The sequence below is a fragment of the Branchiostoma lanceolatum genome, chromosome 1 (genome assembly GCF_035083965.1).
Source record: "Branchiostoma lanceolatum isolate klBraLanc5 chromosome 1, klBraLanc5.hap2, whole genome shotgun sequence".
In the NCBI taxonomy this organism is placed as follows: domain Eukaryota; kingdom Metazoa; phylum Chordata; class Leptocardii; order Amphioxiformes; family Branchiostomatidae; genus Branchiostoma; species Branchiostoma lanceolatum.
The window spans coordinates 27,894,222-27,920,408 of NC_089722.1; the positions used below are offsets into that span (position 1 = coordinate 27,894,222).

General features: G+C 41.0%; 1 protein-coding gene across 1 annotated transcript; it reads right to left on the minus strand.

The window, feature by feature from the left end:
* Positions 1-2,125: 2,125 nt before the first annotated feature.
* LOC136446363 (uncharacterized) lies at positions 2,126-25,691 on the minus strand. Its single transcript, XM_066444708.1, has 3 exons — positions 24,583-25,691; positions 7,604-7,846; positions 2,126-6,002 (listed from the first exon to the last, which is right to left on the minus strand). The coding sequence occupies exons 1-3, from the start codon at positions 25,056-25,058 to the stop codon at positions 4,415-4,417; spliced, it is 2,307 nt and encodes a 768-aa protein (XP_066300805.1). The 5' UTR covers positions 25,059-25,691; the 3' UTR covers positions 2,126-4,414.
* Between the last annotated feature and the right edge of the window lie 496 nt (positions 25,692-26,187).

The window sequence follows — 26,187 nt, forward strand, 5'->3', positions numbered from 1 at the left end:
CTCGTGCTAGCTTGAATGGAGAAAATCCCCATCAAATGTGCGAGCTTTTATGGAGAATCCACAGCGGTCTGAAAGTGGTCCCTGGATGATAAAGCGCCTGGCTGGAGATATTTGGTGTAAAGAATGTAATATATCGGTCGATTTAAGGTAGTCTACACTTTGCCCATGACGACCAACACGCCGTTGCAGAGCAGTAGATCACAAGAAATTTGACAGGGTATTTTTCTATCAGGTAATTTTACATGTCTATCATGTCAAAGACAAATAGTGTATTCTGTGCATGTGTTTACTATTCATGGCATGATCATCAACGACCATAAAACTAAGACCTGAGACCTAAATTTGAAAGGTTGACCACTTACTACAGAGTACATGTTTTTGGGGCAGTGATCTGAATATGACACCACTCAAGCCTATGTGGGCGAGATTGTAATGACTCAAAGATCACCCAAGCCAGATACAATTATCTAAGAGGTGTGAGCAGACGCTTGTCATCAAAGATGCCGTAATCATTTTAATTTCAACAGAGATTAGACGTATTTCCTGTAATCTCTTCGTGAAGGAAGGAAGGAGACAAAAAGGATTATAGTAATCAGACGACTACCTGAATGAACGATGATTTATACGTGATCCGGTCAACATGCGGTGATGATTCAGCTCTCATAATTTCGCCGGCACATTAAGAAAAATGCGGTGTTTTTGTTGATGCCTCAAGCATGTCTTGCTAAACATCTGGATATCAGAGTGTCGGGGATTAATTGATGGTTGAATTCACTTTTTTTTAAATGTGGCACTTAGAATACCAGGTGTAATCATTGGAGTTGGTGTCGCGGCTACTAGCCAGCAAATGGTAGGAAATTATGACTCGGAATCGATGCAAGAAAAACAAAGGGCGTCAACTTGCCAAGTCGACGCTCTTTATATATTGTGTTGTTGACTATGACTGTGCAAAATTGATAAGCGTATAGAAATAGCCACTTCCAAATGTCACAGCTTTTCTTGCATCTTTCGACTGAAATCAACAATTACGCCCCCAATTGCTCTGATCCGCTGGTCCGAACGTCTTAATGAGTTCTATGGGCTTGAAAACGTTGTCACGACAAAACTAATTAACAGTGCAATCAATGTATCTATAGCTGCGTGTCTTCCACCACTAGGATATGTCACAAGAGAACCAACATCTGTTTGACAGACGTGCGACAGTTTGGTTGTTTCACATGATTGCCGAGGACAGGTTTCGTGACCAGAGGGTGGGTGGATCGTCGAAATTGCGCGGTGGCAATATACTGGCAGTTGTGATCATCCCTCCCACGACTTACGAGAACAAAAATCAATATCATCGCTTTGCCGGAGAAGCCCCGCGAGTACCAGTTTAAAGATGTTTGTCTGGTTTCGCATCTTTTTTTTCTTTTTCTTTTTTTTATTCAGTTTTACCACATTTGTGGAAGGATTGACATAACAGGTGACTATCACCTTTTCAAGATGTAAACCCAGACCAGACTCTAAGGTTTGGACCATCGCACACCGGGGCATGCTCCTACTCTTTTTCGAATGGTGCGGTGGGTTCTTTAGCGTGCGCGGGGTGTGGCTCTCCCAAAACACGGGACCTACATTTAACGTCCTATCCTAGGGACGTCCCTAACCGAAGCTAGGTACTCATTTACAAAGACTACACCTGAGAGAAATGAGGAAATCTGTGTTAAGTGCTTTTCCCAAGGGCACAACGTCTGGGCGCATGTCTGGGCGCATGTCTGGGGGCAAGCCGGGATCGAACTCGGGTTCCCTTGTTTGACGGCCGAATGTTCTAGCCGTTACGCCACACGACGCCACCTTTTGTAACTAGTTTTTATTCAAGAGATAGGCAACAGAAGATACCTTTATAAACTGCCATTTATAAAAGTGAGACTCACAAAAACGCTGAAATGTAAATAGGGCGACTACTATATTAGTTTGCTACAACTACAACTGATATCATTGCATTTTCATCGTTTTCCAATCATGTTATTTTTCCATTGCTTCAGCTCAATAGTCTTCGTTCAGGGGCGAAAACTTTGAAATCTTATAATCTTATAATCTAGATGTAATGATCATAACAAGAGATCATAAAAATTATAACATCAGATCATAACAGTTTCAGAACCATTTCTGGTTTATTTTATTGTAGCTTAAGTCAAAGTGATACATTAGTGATAACTTTTATTACTAATATTTCAGAGGCAACGCTGTACATGGTTATTTGTACATTGTCCTGTTCTTACGGCTTGTGAATAGAATCTCTTACAAAAATGACCAGTTGTTTTAGAAACACAGAAAATACCAAAACAAACGATATAAAACATACACTTTGTGCAAAATTGGTGCGATATGGTACTAAACAGTCAGGTATTGTCTATCATCTACATTATTGTTACAGTGTTGTTTGATATGTTCCAGTTGACCATATATTGATGAATAATTGTGCTTGATTCAATTTGAATGAGTTCTTTGCCATTTTCATAGTCAAAAACGTAATACAGATTGTGAATACTCCATTTCCACTGAGGCAGCGACAGTTGCGTGACAAACGATATCTTCACTGATAAAGAAGTGCATTTTGTGTATTTATTTTCTTTCAAATCGTAATCTAACATCATGGATTATATTCTATTTTTTAGGTCATGGGTCACTCAACAGTCTCTATTAAATGAAAAGGGGTCCTGTCCAAAAAAGCTACTTTTCGTATCATAAAATTAATTCAATTTCTAAAGCACACGCTTATCACCTTGTCCCTAGCTCACCCTAAATCTCAAGATCAAGTTTATCCAAAGAAAAACCAAAACAAATCTAACAAAGCTTGTTATTGCATTGGGAATATGTGTAGGTTATGTAAATATACCATAATTCATCGTTCTTTACGTTTGATTAGAGAAACATAGAAATCGGTAAAATTCTTTGAATTTTTTCATATCAACATTTACCATATCAATATCCAATTTCATATGCGTTTTGATCTTATTGTACATAATTACAAAGCATACCTTTTTACATGAAAATTCACTAGTAGTCTGGCAACAATGGCCCATAATCGGTGTTTGTCTGACTCACCACAGCAAGCAAGGGACGTCTGGAAATTTGAGCTTCAGAAAAAACTGTGTTTTCTTATTTCAAAATTGAAACCTGTAATCGGCGTTTAATGTCTCGCAAAGTCTCGTGAGAAACCACGATAGGCAAACCAGCCTGCAGGTAGAATCTCCAAGCTGATCTACTGGTGGCCGGATGGATTTTGTATTGGCCCGTGAATACTGCTAGCATCTTGCCACCGGTAGATATGCTTGGAGACAATGCAGGTTTTCATGTGCATTTTCCGTTTGTTTCCAACGTATAACTACACTCTGTCATAAGACAGACAAGCTGACTAGGCCAGCTTCTGTTTTCTTGGGTACTATTAACAAGTCATATCACATATTCTGAGAGCCAATGTGCGGTATCAAGGAACGCACACAAGGCACGCGTGAGCGTCTGAAAATAGAAAAAAAAATCATTCTTCACATTTACAGTTTCTTGTGTATTGCTTTGATTTCACTTATATCAAATGAAGAAAATATCTAACACACTTTTATAAATTCATGACAAAACAAATACTGATTCTGCTTCTTTTGGCACCTAAATGTCAATAAACTATTGCTGGAGAAACTCCATTGTCAATTCAATCAGTTATGCCGCTGAGGTCAGGGGAAAGACACAACCATTTCACGATTGTATGTACATCCCAATACACATTATAAACAAGTGGATCAGTATGAAGTAAAGAATGTGAAGTATCATGAGTTGTAAGTCTAAAAGCCATTTGTTTTTCTGAATTAAGTGAAAATGACAAAAAATTCAAATCTTCAGTAACAATGTTCAGTATAACTCGTGCCCTTATTCACGTCATTAAGGTTCAAAGTTATCAAATGTTATTTCAATAAAAAGAGTTTCAAAATTTCAGACGCGGCAACCCTTAAGCGATGGAAAAGTCTTTAGAATTGTGGCTTATCGTATCAAATATAGATTTATCGACAAACTCTGAGGCTGGTACATAAGATTCACAAATATCAAATATCTTATTACATTTCATGTTCTTTGAATCCGTCAAACCTACTCCTTCTGTTCTTAGCAAAACAAGCAAATGATAGAAAATGAAAATAAAACTATGTATTTTAGATAAGCTTTCAGGATAAGCAATTTTTCAGAAAATGTTCAGTTTACTTATGAGTACTTCAGTGTATCAAGTATTTATAGCAAAATTTGTTTCAGGTTACTTGGTGTTGTTTAATAGATCGAGGCTTTTCATTTATTCTCTATGCCTCACACTCTATGTGTTTGTTGCCGGCAGACTTTAAAGACAGCCTTTCAAAATCATAGAATAGATTTTCTAAAAAACATGTTGTACAGTTTATGTTGTTTCCCTCTTGCATTTAAGGCCTCTTAAGCTGCGTCGGAATTCAGTCCTGAAGCCTTTATGAAAGCAAGCGTACAACAACGGGTGTACGACCCTTGTGCTCAACATCAGCACATAGGCGATCGTCTCAAAGTTGTACACAACGGGGCTGTCCACGAGGTACTCAATCAGCATCGCCACGGGCAACGGTATCCAGGCAACGATGAACGCCAGGATGATGTAGACTGACCGGATGGCGGCAGACTTGTCCATGGCATCTGGTATTCTCTGGCTGGGAGAGCGATCGGCAAGACGCGTTCTTCTCCTCCTGTTGCCACCAGAAGACGTTTTACCGTCCCGTGAGGTGCTGGATGCCGCACCGGTTGCCGGCCTGTCTGTAACCGGCGTTATCGACTTCTGCCCGTTTGAATCTAGTGATGGTGGACAAGTGACATCAGGAAGGGATGTGTCGTCGTCTCGGTAGTACCGAACAGTTTCCGTATGCAGGTCGATCCGGCTGACTGTGGTCTTTGGGACAGTTGCATTGTCGTCATCGGAGGACTTGCCTTTTTCTTCGTCACTGTTCGAGTTAGGTCGCACACGGAATCTTTTGGTTAGGTCGGGCAGTGTCCAGCTCAGTTTTCGTCGTGATACCTGGTCAGCGGGGTGTTCAACAACTGGGTGACAGGTGTGGTTGATGCCGGGTACGGGGGCATTGCCCTCTTGACTCAGGTCATAGCTGTCAGCGTGTGTCCAACTGACTCTCCGCTTGAAGAAGGAGCGGTGGCAGTGAAGGGCAGACATAGACGACCGCCTCGGTGATTTCGGAATGTCCGTTTGCGTCTTTGATACGACAGTTGGCGAGGGCGATTCGCTCATGTTTTCCAGTTCGTATCCTTCTGTAGCCGAGTGTGGCGATTTTTTGTCCCTTTCTCGAAAGACGGTTGGGGTTGGCACGGATAGAAAATTTCCGAACGTGTGAAACTCGTGTCCATGCGTGGGCGTCTCCGGCCGATCTCCCTCCTGATCTTCAGGGATTGCCAGGAATTTCCCAGGATGCCTTTGTTCGTGGCCATGTACTGGGCGGACATGTTGGTGCGCCATGATGTTTTCGTGATCAAAGAGGAAGTGTTGTCTGCTTGGGGCTTGTTGCGGAGTCGAATCTTCAGTCAGTTCTTCTATGTCTGTATCTGGCATACATGGTGAAGATGTTGTGTTTGGTGTACAGGTTGAGCTTGAGTAGTAAGAAGCCATAGGGCTGGGAGGGATGGGTGAGGGAAGGGTGGTCATAGGGCTGGGAGGGACGGGCGATGAGAGGCGGGAGTTACACGGAGAGGCTATGGGCGTCTGTAGAGTGATTTGAGACGATGTTCCACTGGAAAAACCTGGACCGGGGGAGCTGGCGGGGGACGCAAACGTAAAGGCTTCACTGTGTCCACTGATAGCGGAGGGAGAGAAGATGGAGGGGGTGGCAGGGACGATGACAACGCTGCAGTCGTTCGGCAATGACTTGTTGTCGAGAGCGGTGTTCTCTGGTGCCGCTTGGACGAAGATGACAGGGCGGCGTGGGCGGAGACGTGTCAGACGGCGCTTCATGTGGATCCTGGAATATAACAAATATCAAAAATCTTACTTCTACATTCAAGAAAAAGCAGACTCAACCTTCAAGTCTAGAAAAGCACTGTTCACAAATTTGATACATCTATGTCCAAATATTTTTTACAGATGCCAAAGGCTTTCATGAAAGCTTCTTTCTCAACATCACCCTTAATGTATTAGCTGCGATTACCAGACACTTCATGGTCTGGACAAACCTTTGTACATACTATTAGATACTTCTCTTAAATGTGTTTTGTTTGCTTTGTTAGTTTCAAATTTCATTTTGCTTTTCACTTTGTTTTTGGTGGTGGTATGAAAATATGTGAATGACTTGAGTATGTCTCCACGTGTATCATAAATAAATGTTGCAATGAAAAATTTCAGATATAAGTGTAAGAAGACCACTGCAAACTCTTCGTTTGAACATCTCTACCAACGAAGGTAGATGTCCTCAAATGCTATCATTATCTGAGGACCTTTGTTCGGAAATATTGCTGCCAAATACAATTGATATCAAACACATACTTTCGAGAATACATGGTTGCCTTTGTCACATCTCCGGTGCGTTTAACCGTCATCTTTAGCCTTTCCCATAACCATTTCCATCTTGATCAGCTAAGTAGATTACCATAGATACTGGTGATTCATCTAATGACAACATTAATCAACTCAACATCACAGGAACTATTGCCATCTATGCGTAAAGGATCACCTTAATTGGAATATAAATCCCTTTCCGCATGACGCAAAGTAAGTCTTAACAAGCACATCAATGGATTATTCAGAAAGACCAAAATGATTGATATGATCAAAATATCATTTGCTCAGCCGTAAATTTGGCTCGCGTCATTACAATTGCTTCAATGAACCAATTGAAATGAAAGTAAAATGACTTTAGTATCATTATCTAATATGTCTTTGATAAAAACATAATTTACTCCAATGTTTATATCCCGAGTCTTATAAATCTATTTATGTTCACTTTCTTCATCAGATTAAGGAACGATGATATAACGTCAATTTTCATAGTTTCAAGACCGCTCCATGAAAAAGAATGTCATCAAAGTCTTCTCAACTTTTTCTCATTCTTGATTTATATTAAGTTATTTGATTACTGTAAAAAAAGTTTTATCACTGATTTCTCTCCTGTGTTAGTGTTGTGTTAGTTGGCTGGTATTTTTTTGATTCTTGATATTAGTCTTTAATTTGTTGGATCTGTGGTATATGTGTTGCATTATTGTATTATTATTCTGTTTATTTGTTATTTTGCAAAATGAATTTAAAAAAAAAGTCTTCTCAACAATGTCTTAAACATGTAGGTAATTTTTCTAAGTGTGAAGACGTTAGGGATTACTGATGCTTCATTGGGAGATATTTGTAAGTTTTTTATGCCGCTGTCTTGATGTACCCCGCGGATTTATGAATGATATCATGGACTTGCAATGGCTTTGAAATGACTTATGTTTAATTATATCCTATGTTTCATCAATTCAAGGAATGATACTTCATGTGGTTTAGTTTTGTCTTCCACAATTCTGTATTGTTTGTGCAAACAAAGTAAAATAAACAAAAACACATATCAATATGAGATTTTAGTAGTGTTACCTGACTGCCCTGACGATCAGAGCGTAGCAGACCGTCACCACAAAGAGCGCCACCAGCCCCACGGGCACCACACTGTACGTCTGCAGGGGGATGGCGTCCGCCTGCCGCCCCAGACCACGCCCCAGGCACCGCTCGTGGAAGTGTGACGTGGTCGGTAAAACGGCTTCGGCGATGGCCACGGTAAGGCCGGCGATCCAAGAGAAGCAGATGCACACCCCAACTCTGATCGTCTTACTGTCACAACTGAGGGAGAAAAAATGCAATTGTTAGAAAGTGTAAGGCAACAACAAAACTACGTACACACAAATTTATATTCGGTATTAGAGTCACAGAATAGAGATGTCAAATGGCTCCATTGTATGATCGAACCGATCAATTGTTTTTATTAATCTCCAAAGCTACCTTTCTCATTATGTTGCCTAGCGATATTCACAAAGCCCAAAAGAGACGTCGCTGTGCCGCACGAAAACGTTGAAAACCTGAGATTTGTAACATATGTTTAACTTGTTTTGGTCCTTAGTATCAGAGCTGTAGTTCAACCCATGCTTTACTGGTCGTCTTTTGGCCACAGATAAACACTTCAAAGGTGTTACAAAATGACTAAAACATGTTTAGAAAGTTATTTTGAATGGCAACACTAGGCAACATTTTGGCGATTATTTCCAGTTTTGGAGACAAAATACTACACCAGAAGGAGTGACATGTAAAGAGATTCCTGACAAAGTCGTCATCATCAAACCTAATACAACACTTTTATTGCCATCTTTAGAATTCTTGTCCTTATTTAGGAACCATGGTGACACATCAGAACCACGCGCTTCCTTAATACGCCTTCTTGTATCGATTTACTGCCTATATCTGTATCTCTTAAGAGCCCTGGTCAAACATATCCAGTCGTTTTCACACAGATAATGTTAATTGCTAGATACCCTTTTCTAACATTTGTCAGAAGATATCCTCATTGACTATTGCCTTGAAAGAAGCTATGCAAGGGTGTCCAATAATGCATCCAACCACCAGTGGCTGAGAAGCAATTGCCCTTTTACTTAACTATGAAGCGAAGACCAGAAATCCAATATAGATAGAAGGTGGGAGCAGGCCCCCCGAGGTGTAAAGTAATCATTGAAATGGATTGTGAAAAGAGGGGTAAGACTCTGGGGACGAAATGCTGACGTAAGCAAAGTGAGGAAAGATTGCTTCAGCATCGACCTGTGAAAAATCGATTGCATTTTTTTCTGTAGAGTCAGAAGTTTGTAACAGCCGGTTGGGCGTAGTTTTCGGCCACTTGTTGGTACGTCGTTCCCTGTAGCTTATTTCTGTAGGGTAACACTATCCTTCAGGGAGAACAACAGGCTCTATACGATTTCTGACTGGCCAGGCAATGCCCGTCCCTCTTAAAATCCAAGCAGATCTTCCTAGGGCAACACAGTGTCCATGAGCCGCAACGGTATCCATTGCCCATTTCCTGTTGACGTTAAGGCCCTGTCACACTTGTGCGTACATTCAAGTGCGTATGAGTTGCTCATGATCATTTTTTTGGTTTATGTAAAGTTTGCAGGGAAGAAGTTGTTTTCTACTTAATTTGACCTACCGTTGTGCAGCCTAGTTATCTAACCAAAGAAATGACTTCTTTGGCGGCAAACTTAACATTAACCTAAAACAAAAAGTTGTTAATACGCAACTCATGCGGACTTGCATATACGCACAGGTGTGACAGGGCCCTTAAGAAGACACGAAGAGGAGCAGAACAAGTATCAGAAAAGATCGCCCCTCCCCTGTCTGTTCATCATGAGCTTGTCTAATGTGTTATGCCGCAGATCCCCGGTGGCCAATGGCTACTGTTTCGGCCCATGGAATCTCTCTTACCACTTGTAGATTTGCTTGGAGATTATGTCCCTCTGTTCCAGACGGATATATGTATAATAATGACATCTTGAAGTGAGTCTGCCCAAGGAGGCACGCTACATCGCGTTTTTCTGGCGCCAGATGTCGTGTTGATTGTTGACTCAGGGTCGTTCCTACCGATTTTACTTTCGACAGTAAAAAGAGAGCTCAAAGCAATATTTTCAAAGCACCAGTGCCTAACCAATACCGTGTGATTTCACGAGGCTTTCTTTGTACGTATAGCGGGATGTTTCGACAATTAAGCATGAAGCAAAGGGCACGTAAATTATGTTCGAAAACATAAGAACTAGAGATGATTTAAGTGATACCGCGTCGCAATATTGTTGGGCGGATGCATGACAACGGTCGCCTCAGGAGTTATGCCGGTAACGCAAGAAAGGATGGTTAATGTCACCATATATCTGAAGCTCTTAGGTTTGAAGGACGAGCAAACACCTGGGGGTTTATTTAGCATCGTAAGATGTAAAGTTTCAATAATTGTCTTGTCTAAATGTCAAAGGAACTCGGTAAAAGACCTTGAAATGGTTCTATGACTGTACAGACGTCTAGACAATATCACGGTTTATGTCGCAAATAAAACATATCAGAAAAGAAGCTATCTGTACATTACACCTTCATCTTCACATAGTACCATCCATTACAGGCACATTTTCTTTCAGAAATCATATGCTAACCGCTCAGTTCAGGCAGCTTCAAAAGACTTAAAACGTGCATTGGATACAATTAGTTTAAAACTGTTATATTTGATTGGGAAATTGAAGCTTGTCTTTTTCTCGAAAACTACGCGAACACAGAATAGAAATGGCACAGCTAGAAGCATACTATAAGTCATGTTTGTTGGTCAACCTAAGCAGATTATAGATTTCTTTATGTGAGCTTTATGTGAGCTTTTGCATTGCTACCATTGCGTTCATTTCGTCTCACGGTGGTAGCTCCTTAACACAATTAATAACAATTAGTGAATGGCGGATACGAAAGAAAATGTTCCCATTAGGGTCACGGTTGCCTTGATCGATCCCCTGATTGCACCAATTGCTGTTCAGAGTTTTAAAATCCAATTTTCACAATCTCTGTCCCAACAGGCGGTCTAGTCGAGACGTCCAAACTGTGACGCACATCCCATTTCAATCACCAGCGCCATCTTTAGATGTGCTCCCGCGAGATCACAGCGTGGCGAGAACACGCGTGAGCTTGCACGAAAGCGAGGACGGCGAGGTAAGGGTTCGTGTGAGAAGGGTCAGTACGTTGCTCATACAACCCTTATTGGTTCGTGTCTCCCGCTAACGGTCTCAAATCATGGCGATCAGCACAGACGGAGCTGCCAGTCGTCTTCCGGGTATTTTCCTCACTATAGTCAACAAGTACTTCTGTATGACAGTTGGCACACGCGCACAAGCTACCCGTGTAATTCCGCTAAATAGTCCGAAATTAGCGTTGAAAGCATGATGTGTTCCAATTGTGTCAAAGTGGTCATTTTGACGAAAACAGCCATCTGAGAGGTCGATACTAGGACCATTATCTTACTCCACTGCGTAGGTGGTAGCTGATAGAATCGGGATTTGTACCTGTGCACCCTTTGTGCATGCTACTGTGTCCCTAATGTGCCCGTATTAGGAGCTCTATTAGAAAGAGGATGTAAGGTTGAAGGGAACCAAACCGTTGGGATTATCACGTTACAATTTTCTTGAGTGGCGTTGGATGGATAAAAAGTATTGCATCTGTGCTGTATCTTTCCACACGTTGCAGCAATAATGCGTTTGAGTTAATTTTGATTCTGATTTAGGATGTCTTTGTTTGGAAAGTTAGTGGTAGAAAAAACCCGGTATAATTCATTATAATATAGCCAGAATGGGTTGACCAATCGGGAGCAGGCACTTGATATTGATGACGAGACTGCTGAATCACCCTTGGCCAGCCAGCAACAACAGCTCAATGTGAGTCTTTAACAGCTATGATGATCCCTATATTTTGAATATCACATCCATCAAAACTTCATCTTTATCTAATTGTCTTCAAAGAAGCACTGATGCCATCGCATTCCAGGCTAAGATAAACGATATGCGATAATGATTGAAATACGGACGCCAAGTCTATACGTATTATCTAAGATAATATCAACAAGCTAACGCTTGGGTAGTCAAAGTTACTATCTGACAAACATCTAAGAAGTGCCTCACTGAACTGTTTCATTGTGTTTCACATCTGACTCACCAAAAGATGATATGCTCCCTTGTAGCAGTCATTCAAATAAAACATATCATAGCTTCAGGCGATCCTTATTGGCTGATAAGAAAGCTATTGCTATGATACTCCTAATCTTACATCTATTTATCATTAAGGTAGAATATATGAGCTGTACAGTTTCTCACGAAATCCTTTCTTGTAATCTCTGTTTTGTAACGACACCTGAAAGAATGTAACGCTACCCCTGTCAAGATAGGGTACCGGGAAATATTATACACTTGTGGCATCTGTAGAGACCACAGGGACAAAGCTGCAACTAATATAGACAAAGAATATGCACCTACTTGTCAGAATAAAACTCGCTATCTGTATGTTCCCCTAGAGGTAGCTAAAGCTTGATATTGTTTTCTTTACTAGCACATTATCGACGTCGCCATAAAACATGCATTTCAGGATCTAAAGAATCAGAAGTTTGGGGTTTAAGGTGGTTCCAGTTTTCTCACTTTTTAACATTCTTATTATTCACAGACTGTTGTGCAACATCCACTTATATGTCATACTTCTTTCATCGACAGAATCCCCAAACGAAGCAATTGAACACGAAAGAGGAAATAGAAAAGAAATACATATGGTGCCGTACTCCATTCATAAAGCCGTGCGGTTTCTATGAATGGATTCCCTGCTGTTTGAATGAGTTTGAATGCTGGAGCAGAGATGAAACCAATCACCGGTGAATTGTTAGCGGATAATAGGTACATCCATCTAGTTCAGTTCCTGTCTTCTTTCATGAAGCTTGACCTAATACATTTGTAGCTTGGCTATACATAGAGTGTATGTCTCCCTCGAGTACACTCAAGTTCTGCGCTACAAGGAGAGAATGACAGGGGCCAAGGAAAAGATCGATGTTTGTTATTTCGGCGGACTGGAGGATATATGTTCAAGACATTCCCTTGGGAAAGTTCGTTTTTTTTTCGTTCATGCATCAATTGTGAATTTGGTGGTCCAAATCAGTTTCTTTTTTCATGGGATACGCTAAAGGCACCAAATTGATGTGTATGAATGCAAAAAGTAATACTGAGAAAAAGTACTTATATAGTTAGAAACTACACAGACCAATATCATATCATCGAAATATTATCTACTTGATTTGTCTTTTTAAATCAAGTTCAATTTACTTGGTTGTCTTTCAAATTCAACATTTCATTTACTTTCTTTAAGACAGTCACTAAGACATCTTCACAGACTTATACTTCTGTCGTTTTGTCTTCTTAAGAAATTCTTAAGTGGTAAGTGTTGACGCCCTTTCGGGACAAGACAGACTTCATCTTTAAGATTCAATTTCAGATTGTGTGCTTCACCAGTCAGTTCACGGCATGCGTCAGATACATACAGTACTGTCGGGTATTGGTAATATCTGATGACACCTTGGGTGCAATAAAGGTTCTAGCAATTTACATCTAGTGTCGAGAAAAGTGCTATGCTCTCCACGTGGGACACAGACAACTGTCTTTCACACCTCCCAGAAGAAGGCAGCCCTGTCGCTGTCATTCTATTGAGGAATAACCATGATAAATCTTACTGGCGTTAAGTTTCTCCCAAAACCCCATCAGCGGTGCAGGATTTTGCTCTGGAAATATTGCGTTGCCACGAACGATACTAACATATGGGAGGCTCAAAGAAAAGATCATGGATTTGAAACGGTTTGCTATATTGGCGACAACGGTGAATGCCGTGTTTTGCAGGTAATTTCCTGTCAGTGTGTCAATGATTTAACCCTCAAACACCCGAACCTATTTTTGCGACTAAAATGACTGAGCGGGGTCAAAAATGACCCCAAAATGTTTTGTTCAGTAAAACCTCCCTTTTCACTTTTTTCGCTGATTGTTATCCATACATTGATTCATCAATGTAAGAGGAATGTTTTGGCATCTTTAGACATGAATAATTCCCGTTCATTATCATAATTTATGCAAAAATATCAGAAGGACCACTTCTTGAACTATTCCTATTTATACCGGGAGGGGATTTTTGAGGCCCACGCCAAATTTCATGTTGCATCACTAATGAACGGCTTAAGCGAGAGGCACCAAACTTGGTGCCTTTTTATAAAATGTCCTTAACAAAAATTTCAAATTTATAAAGTAAGTTCATCGTTTTTCGTGTTGCCATGGCAACGGGTTTTTGACAGGCATATTTTACAAAATCTGCTAATTTCAGTTCAAACAATGACGTTTCGAGGCTTTGTTGGTACGCCAAATGTATTTTCTTACATTATTATCATCTTATATAATCCAATGTAACTTTTATGATTCAACATCGATATTTCATGCTGATTTGATGACGTCATCCGCCAAAATCCAAGATGGCGGATAGAATCCCATAAAATTGCGTCATAATGACGTCATATTACGTCATTATGACATGAAATTTGTTATGGTAATACTAATTTACATGTGCATCATCCTCTAAAAATTTGGTGGTCATACAATACGTAGTTCAGGAGTAACAGAGGGCAGGTCTCAACAACAGCACATGATTTTGGCTGGGGTCAAAAATGACCCCAGCGGACTCAACACAGACTTTCCTATATAACGTCAACATTATTGTGCCCATCTCCCTAGAAAATTATGAGAGGTTAGAAAAGATGTCTACTGACAAAATCACGGAAGGAATTTTTTTCAGATCAAACATGTTCAAATAGCACGTCAAAATCCACGCCTGGGGTCAAAAATGACCCCACTCGGGTGTTTGAGGGTTAAAGGTAGATTTTGGAGAAATGATGTGAAGTTCCTAAACCTAAAGAGAAACGATCATCTAAACTTTGCTTTCCCATTCAAATGATGTATAGTTGCTGAATCTTTTAACCGGATTCTTGTTTAGAATAGGTTCTGATGAAGTGTTGCCTATACATAAAGTGCCAACCACTGTATAAGGCAAAGAGGCAACGGCAAATACCAAGCACAAATCATAGTCAAGAGGAAGTTACATCAAAGTTAAAAGAACGTCATTCTTTAAAGGTATCGCATGTCGTTTGTATCCATCATGTCATGCAGTTTTCAGTCTGAGTGATAAAGCTACCCCACCTTGGATATGGTGAATTATCATGAAGGTTATCGGGTAGAATGCTTAAAGAAAAGGCTTACTAACAGAAAACGTACTTTAGGCTGAGATGGTGTGGTCTTTATGTTTCTTTCATTTTGACAGAGAGAAGGCTTTCAACATATGAAGTGAACGCCTGCTAGCCTATGCCGACAGAACGTCATTCTTCTGCATGGTTGAAGTGGTGAATCTACTGAGAGTCTTATGAAACTTGTAAATATTAGAGGCACAGCTCGTGTGCCATCTTATGATGGGGACAGAAATATGACATTAATAATTGATGGCTAAGCATCCCAAAACATGATACAAGTACAATTTCTAAAGTCTTCGATATAACCCCGCAAGGGTTTAAACCAGCGTGCTTCCTAGCTAAAGAAAAGAAATGTTATATAGAAGCTACGGGAGTTTCCAGACGGTTCTGGGTAATGCTATGGGCACATTTCCAAGCCGGGGCCCGGCCGGGCTGTTTGAGGAGACTCAAAAATAAAAGTGTATATCAAGAAATATACACAAATTATGCCCAATTTCTCAACGTCACAAGTATTTTGCTCTCTTTAACATCATACCTGTCCTTCTCGCAAACAGCCCGGCCGGGCCCCGCTTTTGGAATATGATCATAGCATGAACCTGTACGAAATCCAGACTGTTCACCTCAACCCGGACATATCATCAAACCAACCGTTTATCGCCTTTAGCCCAGCCGGAACCCGTCTTATCTTGTTCCGTACTTCCCCATGAAATAGCGCAAGGTCGATAAAATTGCCAGACTTGTTAGTCATGTGAGGCCAACAGGAGATAAAATCACGCGTTTGAAATGTTTCTCTTTTGCGTGTGTGCTGCTGCGGGCATTTGTTGAGGTGCCGAATCAGATTTAACGGTGGGTTAGTTACACAACAGAGGTGCATATGTAACGTTCCCTCAAGCTTCTGACGGGGAAACTGCTTTGAGGAATTCATGAAGGAACTAGAATGGAAAGAAAAAGCAAATGTTAAAGATGTAGTTTTTGTGGGTCGATTTCGGGTAAAATGACATTGCACACCATGTTGAGCTTGTCATATTCAAAGTTCTATACGTTCTATACGTTCATAAGCTCGCTCGGTACATTTAGAATACATGGTAACAGGTAATGGTTTGATTCAAATTTCATTACTTTTCAACGCCATATTTACACGTAGTTGGTTGTGGTTTTTGAGTTAGAAGGTGTGGTGTTGTTTTGATGGTGGTAAAGGTAGTTCCATAGTCTTTTTGAGGCCGTATGGGCAGTGCTTTGTTATGGGAAGGTTGACCCCATGTGTCAGGTACCCATTTTTACACCTGGGTGGAGTGAGGAAAATCGTATAGAGAGCCTTCCTCAAGAGTACAACATCGGAGGCAGGATTCAAAACCTGGACCGCTGGGTTATGGACAAAACCGTGGCAAACACCCCAAGGCCAACAATTAGTTTTAAAAAATCCTCCCACACCATTATTGATGTATAGGGCGGTGTCCATCTCCGTTTCATAGCCCTGGGCCACACTGTGGTGAAATCACTGTAGCAGGGGGCTAGTCCACTGGCAGTGAAGTGTGTTTAACTTCCATACTGTTTCAGAAGTATGTACCAGAGGTGTCCTACCTGGGGCTTGAACCCCAGTCCTTCTGGTCCAAGTAATTTGAACCAGATGTGGTGAGAGGCAGAAGGCGCAGACCACTACACCACAGAGACACCCCGCAAGGCCAACAATAGTGGACCATAATTATACTAAAGCTTTCTTTGGCGAGATTATAGATAGAACCTGGAAATGTAATTAAAGTGCAGTATTGCCAAAGCTCTTCCGAACTCTGTGAAGAGTAGATGGCAGATAACATATACAGTGCAAACATACGTGCCCCCTGAAGGTTACGTTATTCTTGAAAATCCGCTTAGTTTTAGTTACGAGCTATTTTTATATTTTCTATTAGCCAAGTAAGAGGAAACGCCTTCTACGGATATTTGCACTTAGCACGCTCTATATTTAGGAATTCAGGGGATCGGCGTTGGACCATGCAAGTGATATTGAAGGTGTCAAAAGCAGGCCCCTGAAAATAGACGAAGAAAAGATCCTGACGTTTGGGGTTAAGTTTAGAATCTTAACTGAAAATAAAACGATTACCAAATACAATTCGACTGCATTGCCCGTACAGCCGTTATTTTAAAACGGCACAAATGCTACCTATCTTTCCGCTAATTGTAGGCATTCAAAATACATCTAATCTTTGCCTCTTGTATCTTTAGGCCAATAACTCACAATTTAGAAACAAAGGACTTGCCCAATCCTCTTACACACATTAGAGGTACTATCTATGGGCCCCGGGGAAGCTTCGTCTGTCCCAGAATTATAACGTTCTGCTTAGTCTTAGCATGGTGCCTGTGGGTAGATTCCTACATCCTGGACCTGGACAGCTAAGTCCTTCCGTTACCACGTACATTTCAGATTAAGATAAGAGCATTACCGCCTACATGACGCAAAACGCGCCACCATTTCTGTGACACATATCGTAATATACTCGGAAGATCGCGCACTTTTTTCAAAGGGCAGATATAGATCATGGCCAGAAATTAAGATTAGTGCTGTAACAGTTGTTTTTATTGAACAATTCATAAATTAAATATTTCAATAGTAAGGTCCCTTACCTAAAGCTCTTTTAAAATAAGTACACGCAGAATCCATTGGTAGAAACGTCATTCATTTATCACTATGGCAATAAATTCACATTCTTAAGACATGTATATAGAATTCATATATAAATTACTCATACCTTGAGATGTTGGTAATGAGTTAATAGACCGATCCTGTCAAACACCATATCGAATGAATAGAAGACCCATAGAACCCCCTGTTCTATTCAGCCCACCTCCGTCAAAAATAGCGTTGGCGGGGCAGAAATGGCACGTGTAAAGTAGGGTAAGTATATCTGGGACAGGTTTTCCACTGTTTTGGTTGAATGCATGCTCAGAACAAAAACGAATTTAAAAAGAAAATAGATCGGGCACTCAAGGAGAGGAAGCTTGTACCACATGCTGACTACTACAAAGTCCGCTAGCGAAGAGTTTCGTATCTTCAGTTACTGGTGTGTGAAACTGGTTAACTTGAAGGTGAACAGGGAAGTACAATGATGCATTTTAATTCTTAGTTACTAAACACCATGCAGCTGTTATGCATGCAGTCAATACAGTGGGAACCCTGTCACAGATATATGAACCCTGTTTTACACGTGCATCGGCTGCTTGTCAAAAACTGGGCGCTGATGCCCACCGACAACGGAAAGCTATGCGGCGCTTACTGCTTTAACATTGACCGAAAACATTACGCTCTCACCCAACTACACCTATCCCCTCCTTAAACAACTCTACCCGGTGGATACTGCCTTCAACAAAGAAGACGTAGCATTCTTATATGGGCCGCTCTGAAAGCGTTTCAGTGCCACAAAAGCTAAACCGAAGTCAGTGGCAGTATTTTCAACCTAGCCGCGGCGGCCATGTTCGGTCCGTCAAACCCTGTTTTTGACGGAGGTGTTCGAAATCGAACAGGGGGCGTGGCCTTGGGATCGGTCTATTAATTGCCGTAACATTACCACCATCACCACTACCTTCAAAAAATCGTGTGTACCTATAGTACAGAAGGGTATAGTGATAGAACAGTACTATTGACTACGGTGTTACTACATGTACTACTACCTCCAAAATTTCTTCGAAGTCACAACTGCTTGTGTGAGTCGGTAATATCATTTTGGATAAGATTTTATAATATGACACGCAGAGAGCTTCAGGTGCAAACTTTATGTTTGAGATAATTGGACCCCTGACGAGCGACATCATTAAAACCCTCTCCAGACACTCACAACTCATCTCTCTCCTACTGGTCTTTAGCTATCATCCTTATTAAGGGGCTGGATGTCCGTCCTAGTGTAAGGGCCACACTCGTGTACTTGTTACGTCTTACACGTGAGCGGCTCCCCCAATAGTGCTCACTGACGCACACGCGTTTAGTTGCGTTGCTTGTACTGGTAATAAGTTCTCTCTGATGTACGTATGATGTGCCCTTTTGTTTCCCATATTGGCAAATCATATCTGGCGAAACACGTAATGCATCCCAATTACCATTAACACGACTCCTGACAACTGGAGTTTGTGTTAAATCTGATTAGGTACACGTAATTTGTTAGCAAGGTATTGGCGGGTGCACCTCATTACTACCGCCACGCACAGTCATAGCGCACACCGGGACACCACCCAGCTAATATCACTAAACCTAAGTGCAATGATAAATGATTATGATTAGATTGCCATTTATAAACTGGTAGAATGCAGTAGACAGAAACCTAAATAAACGAAGTATATAATTCAATGATGACAGCCATTTCATATCCACCGCAATACCGATATTGGATCCAAGTGCACGGGAATGGCAATAAAGTTGTTACATAGTTTACCAGCTGTCAGTTCCAAGAGAAAGAAAATCCATTTATGAAAAAAAAGGAATACAGCAGATAGAAATATACCTAGATTAACTACATAACCATATAATTTGGATACTTTATACATTTAAATCCATTTAAATCTATTTATACATTTAAACATATATCTAATTTATACATTTAAACGTATAATTTATATGTTTTATAATTATAGCTGCTTTATATCCACGAGTTCGGACGAACTCAAATTTCATCAAATCACCTGTTGTATAGCATCTCCACCGTCAGTTCAAAGAGAGAAAATCCAAATATGATACAGACAAATTCCCGGCTCGCTAATAACAAAGTTGATAGGATGATGTTAATACGACATGGCAGGATGCTCAATGTGAAACCAGTCGGGTTGCGCCAGTATATAGTCCGCCTTGACATTTGGCTAGGAAAATGTGAACAACGGTCGTTACTCTTTTCGTTTTCGGTCGGCATAAAGTCAGATCGCAGCAGTACTGAAATTTGTATTGAATTTCTGTATTATATGAAAAATCAAGGTAGAGAAAAGTCATTGTTTTTTCGAGTGATCACCACAGGATATGCATTACATGGTGCAATTGTAGGATAGCATTATCGTCAGCTGCATTTTTGTATTCTGTGCCTCTCCCACTTAATATATATTAGCTATCCAACGAGCTGCTAGAGGGTGTATGTTTCCGACCCCAAAACATCAAGACCAAAACATGTCCGGAAAATTACTTAGCAGTACCGAGGAAATCCGCAAGGAAGCCCCAAAATAGACCTTGACCTTCATATTCTCAATACTACTACATCAATATATGGTATATACTAAAGTATAATCACAATCTCTACGTAGGGTTTTAGTTATGCTGGCTAAAGTAGGGCAGAAACATACACACACATACGCACACATACGCGCACACATGCACACATGCGAGCACACACACACAAACACGCACACACACAAGCACACACACATGCATACACAAGCACACACACACACAGGTCCATACACAAACTTTAAAAAAATCACTTCCATCACGGAGGAATCACATCTAGGTACGTTTTCTTACATGTAATATACGCATGTAGCATCGCTACCGTACAGCATTATTCTGAAACAAGTGCTTACGACGTGCCAGAGTAGATGTAATTGCCACTTAAGTCTGGCAATGTTTGTTTCCAGCAGCGCCGTGCAAACCATCTGTGCCACCTCACCAAAACTTGTCGCTTCGCGGCTGAGCTTGATGGATCGGTGGAGAGAGTTGGCCTTTAGTGTTGACCAACGCTACGTTCCCTAAGGTACGAAGTACGCATGTAGGAGTCAAGACAGATTTCCGGATAAAAGCTTTTATTTTGCTGCGGCTTCAAGTGTAGGTCAACCCCAGTCTCCCACGACGGTTGTCTGAAATCTTTGTTTGATTGACGTTGTTGATGGAAGACGTGAAGCATAGCGCTATTGCAGATGGAGACGAACACCTTGGTAAGAGCGCTGTCTGAATTATGGTAATCAAAGTGGAGGGACCGCAGTAGGTGTTCCACTCTTGTCTTTTTTTAGCTTTCTTTATGATATAATATCAAACCACGGTGGTCCTATCAACTAGAATTTCAAACCGTAGCACGTATTTCATCCGTCAGTACTTTCATCAGGTTGGTAAGTCATTGAATAGCAAAGTACTTTGCACACCAGCAAATGTTTTATTCAAGCCGGCGTCTCAGTGACCGTCTGTCACCTTCCTCAGAACACTTCAGACTGGTTCTGTTTCACACTGCTGGATCTATTAACAGCGACACCGAGCTGTAGTTCGTGCTTCTTTTTGAAAATCTATGTCATGTATCTATGACTTACACATAAATTTATAATCGTAAGATCTTACAGAAAATGAAATAAAATTTCGTAAATTGAACTTTCTGCAGCAGTACTGTACTTCAGACTAATTCTATGCTATATGCTTGTTTTAATGTGAAACGTCAACATGTGCCATGTCTTCCATTCCTCGTCCAGTAGTCTGTGTAACGCAATCTCCGCAATCCGAGGCTGTGATAGGCTCTCCGTAGTTGGGCAGCTCTATAAGCGCGATTTAATCAGGCTACTCGAATGTCTAGTAGCCAAATGGAACAAACTTGATGTCTCCCTCCGGAAAATTGGGGGTGACTTCACAGCTGTCGTTCAAACGGCTGTTTGTTCAATCTAACAAGTTTAAAGGCCCACTATGTAGGATTTTGGCGCAAAAATTGAAAATATTCTTGTGAACAAATCTCAATGTTCTTCATTATTTCGTCTATTTTTGGTATTTGTGAACTGTACAAAAGCAAAACAAAAACTCCCGGACACCACCTCAATAGTAGATAAACAACAACATCCCAGTGCGCTGGAGGACCCCCATGGTGGTCTAATCACTTAGGCACACTTTAGACTGCCAGATGCCATGAAGCTCTTCTACTTTGGAAACACTCATATCTTTTTCCAAGAGGGTAGAATACAGCTATTAATCTATTCTAGAGAGTCTACTTTGAAGGGTATCAATAAAGTGTGGTCATTTTCCCTTAAAATTGCAAGAACTCTGGTAAGGATGATTTTTTACAGAAACTGGTGAACTGTAAACAGGCACCCCACTGGGCGGTCAGCCTGATAAGAAGTACAGAAGCCATGTGTGGCCATGTGTTAGTTTCACACTGTGTGTTGTTTTAGATGGAGGATAACAGTTTTTTAAAGTTGTTTGTATGGTGCAGTAATGTTGTAACCTCCCTTCCTGAATATCGGTAAGCAATTCTATAGAGTTGATAAAGCTTGCTATGCAAAGAAACAGTAGGAAAATCTACTTTCTGTATTGGCCTAAAACTACATAGTGGGTCTTTAATGAGTGTTATATTTTACAACGGACAATCTTTGTCCATGCACATCAGCCTGTAAATGTGCTTCGTGGCCCGTTAGAGGCATGATTGTTTGCTTTGCTAAAGGAATCCAGGGGAAAATCCACATGTAAACTCTAACGCAGATATATAGCTGTTGTCATTTGATGTCCATGTGAGTAATATTCCATCATGTAATCTTCCAATCAGTCCATGTTCCATTCATGCATCAGCAGGGAACTCACGCCTACTCACTAAAACGGTATTACAGGCGTTGCGTGGTCACCGTGAAGAGTTAATACCATAGGATTACCAACATGCATCATCATAGCTTTGCTCTCGAGTCATGGACAGCGAGATCAACTCTTGCATTAACAGCTAAAATATGTTTTCAGTATTTTAGGAATTGGAGGATCGCCAAGAATGTAGGATTAGCTATATACATGAATATCACAATCATATCATTTTATAGCCGAGCTCAATTGTCACGGACTGCACAGAATCAACTAATGCATTAACAGCTAATTATAAAACGTTATTTCAGTACGTTGATGAAGGTAAGATATCCAGGTAATAGGATACGCCAAAAATAGTTACTCAAGCAACTGGATAAAATTTCGAAACAGTCAGACGTTTCAGACAGCATCCGCTATCTTTCGTCAGTGACTTAAGAAAGATAGCGGATGCTCTCAGAAACGTCTGACTGTTTCAAAATTTTATCCAGTTGCTTGAGTCACTATTTTTTGCGTACACTATCTCAGTACCATTTGGGGAATTGTAGGATTACCTACATTGTGGGAGTACCTAGATGTTTCATGATCAAAGACTTAAAATTTGATGAACTGTGTATGCCGCGTTTTGTTGTCTTGTTTTTCATTCGCAGGTCGCGTCTTGTAGCAGTCGGCAATCAGAATATACAATAGAAGTGATTGGATAAAGGCCCGAAGGCTTACTAAAACATCTGCCATCACACAAAGAGCCGGAACGCACGCTTACTTATGAAGCTGTTTCTAATTATGAGCTTCGTCAGATGTAAGCTTACACGTTTTTCATGACAGAGAACAAAGATTCAACTAAAAGGACACGGAGTGAAATCTTTTATGTGAAAATAAGAACATCAAAGAGCCTAGCATCCAAGACACAAGTTATCTTCTACCTAGAGAAAAGGATCCAATCAAAAAAAATGATATGTAAAGATGGACATTAAAGAGCCTAGCATCTAACTACATTATTTCTTTATTCCAGGTATGAAAACCCATTAAAACAGTATACATTAAAAAAAAGACACGGGTTATCTTTTAACAAAAAGGATACAATTTAAAGCCGTGGTGAAATCTTGTAAAATGTGTAAAGAAGAACATTAAAGAACCTAGCATCTAGGACATCAGTTATCTTTGACATGTGTAGGGATAGCGTCCATTCCTTAACCTTGTATTTGCTCGAAAGCTTTGTTTCCATAAACCTAATTCATGCAAATGTAAATCCTATGAAACACCACCCATTTTGTGTTGCATCTGAACCATAACTTCCAACCCCCATATTTTACACTGCCGGAGGTTACTACTTGTGACATTTTAAATCCTTAATCTTCAGTTTATGATTTATTCATAAGAGGTCGTGGGACAGTGTTTGCGCTATGCAATTCTTAATCACAGACATTGCCAGTACACATTTTAGTCTCGCCCGAAAAATCATAAGTTTATTCCCGTGTGCGGCATGTACAAGCGCACGTCTACAGTACATGCAACCATGTCGTTGTATACTCTCGCAGCGTTCCTTTGACGCAGATCGCACCGAGTCTTTGATAAAATCCGGAGTACATGAAAGTAGGGTAGTGCTTAATGCAGGTCGCGTGAGCTTCACGAGTTCGCACCAGCCATGAAGGCGCGAGTAAGCGAGCGGAACTGAAGCTAACATGGTCACAGCTTCACCGTCTACACAAGATCGATGTCGGCTTCGATTCATCACACACACACACCAGATGAAAATCTCATAACACCGCAGGGTGTATTTCAGGGTCATGATTTCAGTTGACATACAGTCAAGCAATAATTGGCTGAAGTTCATCTTATTGGTAATCATGTCCCCCTCTAATTTCCCGAGGGTACATGGTCCAATTTCACGAATGATGTTCTGCATGTACCATATAGTTTGTATTGTCAAAGCAGTGTATTTATCAATTTTCAGAAACAAAGCACGCATACAGAACATAGAAAACAAATAATCATAGCACATATTCAACTGCGAAACAGATAAATCAATTCGAGAGAGCACTCAAAGATGGAATGAATAGATGTAAAAGCAACGAAAATGTTCCCAATTACCATTGCCATCTGTACTTCTAGCACTAATTGTTAAATGTGGTTTTAAATTTGCAAATAAGTGACAACGTAGCTTAAGTGAGCAAACTGGGCTCCCAATGGAGAAAAGCTGATAGAACAGAGACACTTGTTTGATGATGTGTATTTTTTATGACAGGGAGCTGGTCCTACCTTGTGAAGGGGTATGTGATGTTGAGCCATCTGTCCACGCTGATCCCTACTAGCATCAGTAGCGTCACCAGGTTACACAGGGTTGAGAAGAAGGTCTGGATATGGCAGAGCTGACTGGGTAGCGGTGTGCTGGCTGTGCTCGCTAACACCACCGCCAAACCCAGCGGCACGGCGGCGGTGCAGGCCAGCAGGTCCGCCGCCGACAAGTTGACCACCATGGCGTTAGTAGCAGTTCGTAGAGCACGGTTGCGAACGAAGGAAATCAGAACCAGCGTGTTCCCAGCCGTACCAAGCAGCACGGCAAGGATGAGAAGAACGGCACTGATCACGACGGTGGCGAGATGTAGCGGCGGGAGGAACAACACTTCCTCCCCGAAGGACGTGTTCGTAGAGTCCGCTGGTTTAAATGTTCCGTTCAAAGTCATATTTTGACCTACAGTTAAGCTCGCAGAGCTTGCATGGACAGCAGAACTCATTTTGGCAAGAGTACGGCTTCTTTTATCGACTGCAGAGCGCCATAAGAATAGATCTACAGCAGAGACGAAGATTGTCTCGATAGGACTTCCTGGACAGCTTCAGCGCTGGCTGTTGATACGAGCGAAGCAAATGGTAGAATAACGACTACGGCGTACGGGATTACCAGCTGCTGCTACGTGCCTACTCACGTATGCGTAATAAGGTGGGACGCCGGCTCCCTGGGACGGCGCACTACATCACACCGGCTGATTCACCGCTGACAAGCGAGCCAATTTGTGACCCTGCTTTTAATCTAACTACAGGGGCGTTGCCGATTGGGCATTGCGCAACGGCATGTTTTACATATGTCATACTTTTTTTATACCAGAGTTGAGAAACGAAAGGGAACATTTCCCATTATCAAAAGAATAACTATATGCACTACATTCGGCAAACTCCAAACACAGATTGTACGGATATCGATTGTTAGATTAATCTCCGTTGATGGTTGTAAAATTATCTATTCACGCTCTACAAATCCAGACACGCGGCAAGTCTTTTATGTTTTCTTTTCTGTTCCCATTTATATCCTGTCTCTCCAGATTAAAAGATCGGTAGGGTCCCTCAGAAATTTCCAAATGATGTCGTCTTTGATTATGTGAGACTGGTTTATTTTTCAATATAATATAATGTAATATAATGTAATATGATACAATACAATACAATACAACACAATACAATACAGTACAATACAATGCAATACACGACATCATTGCAGCTAACTACTGGTTGCCTGAATTGCGCTCTGCCTCTGGTTTACAATGCATACAGTAGCCATAGCATCCGACAAACCAAATTAATATCAATAAAACAGAATATGCTCCTTATTTGATCCCAAAGGTCCAATAAAATTCTGCCTCTGGATGGCCTCACAAGCATACAATTTAAACCCAAGCCACACTAAAAGCACACGATGCGACGGCAGTATGCGTTAAAGCACATCAAACTGTACATAGCTCGGTATACTCGATCAAAGGTTATACGAGAGCCACCATCAAAGCATGGTATAATCTCAAAGAACACACAATCATCACAGACTAGTGCTATCGTACGGACTTTGAAATCCGAACAACTCCATTCTGTGTATCA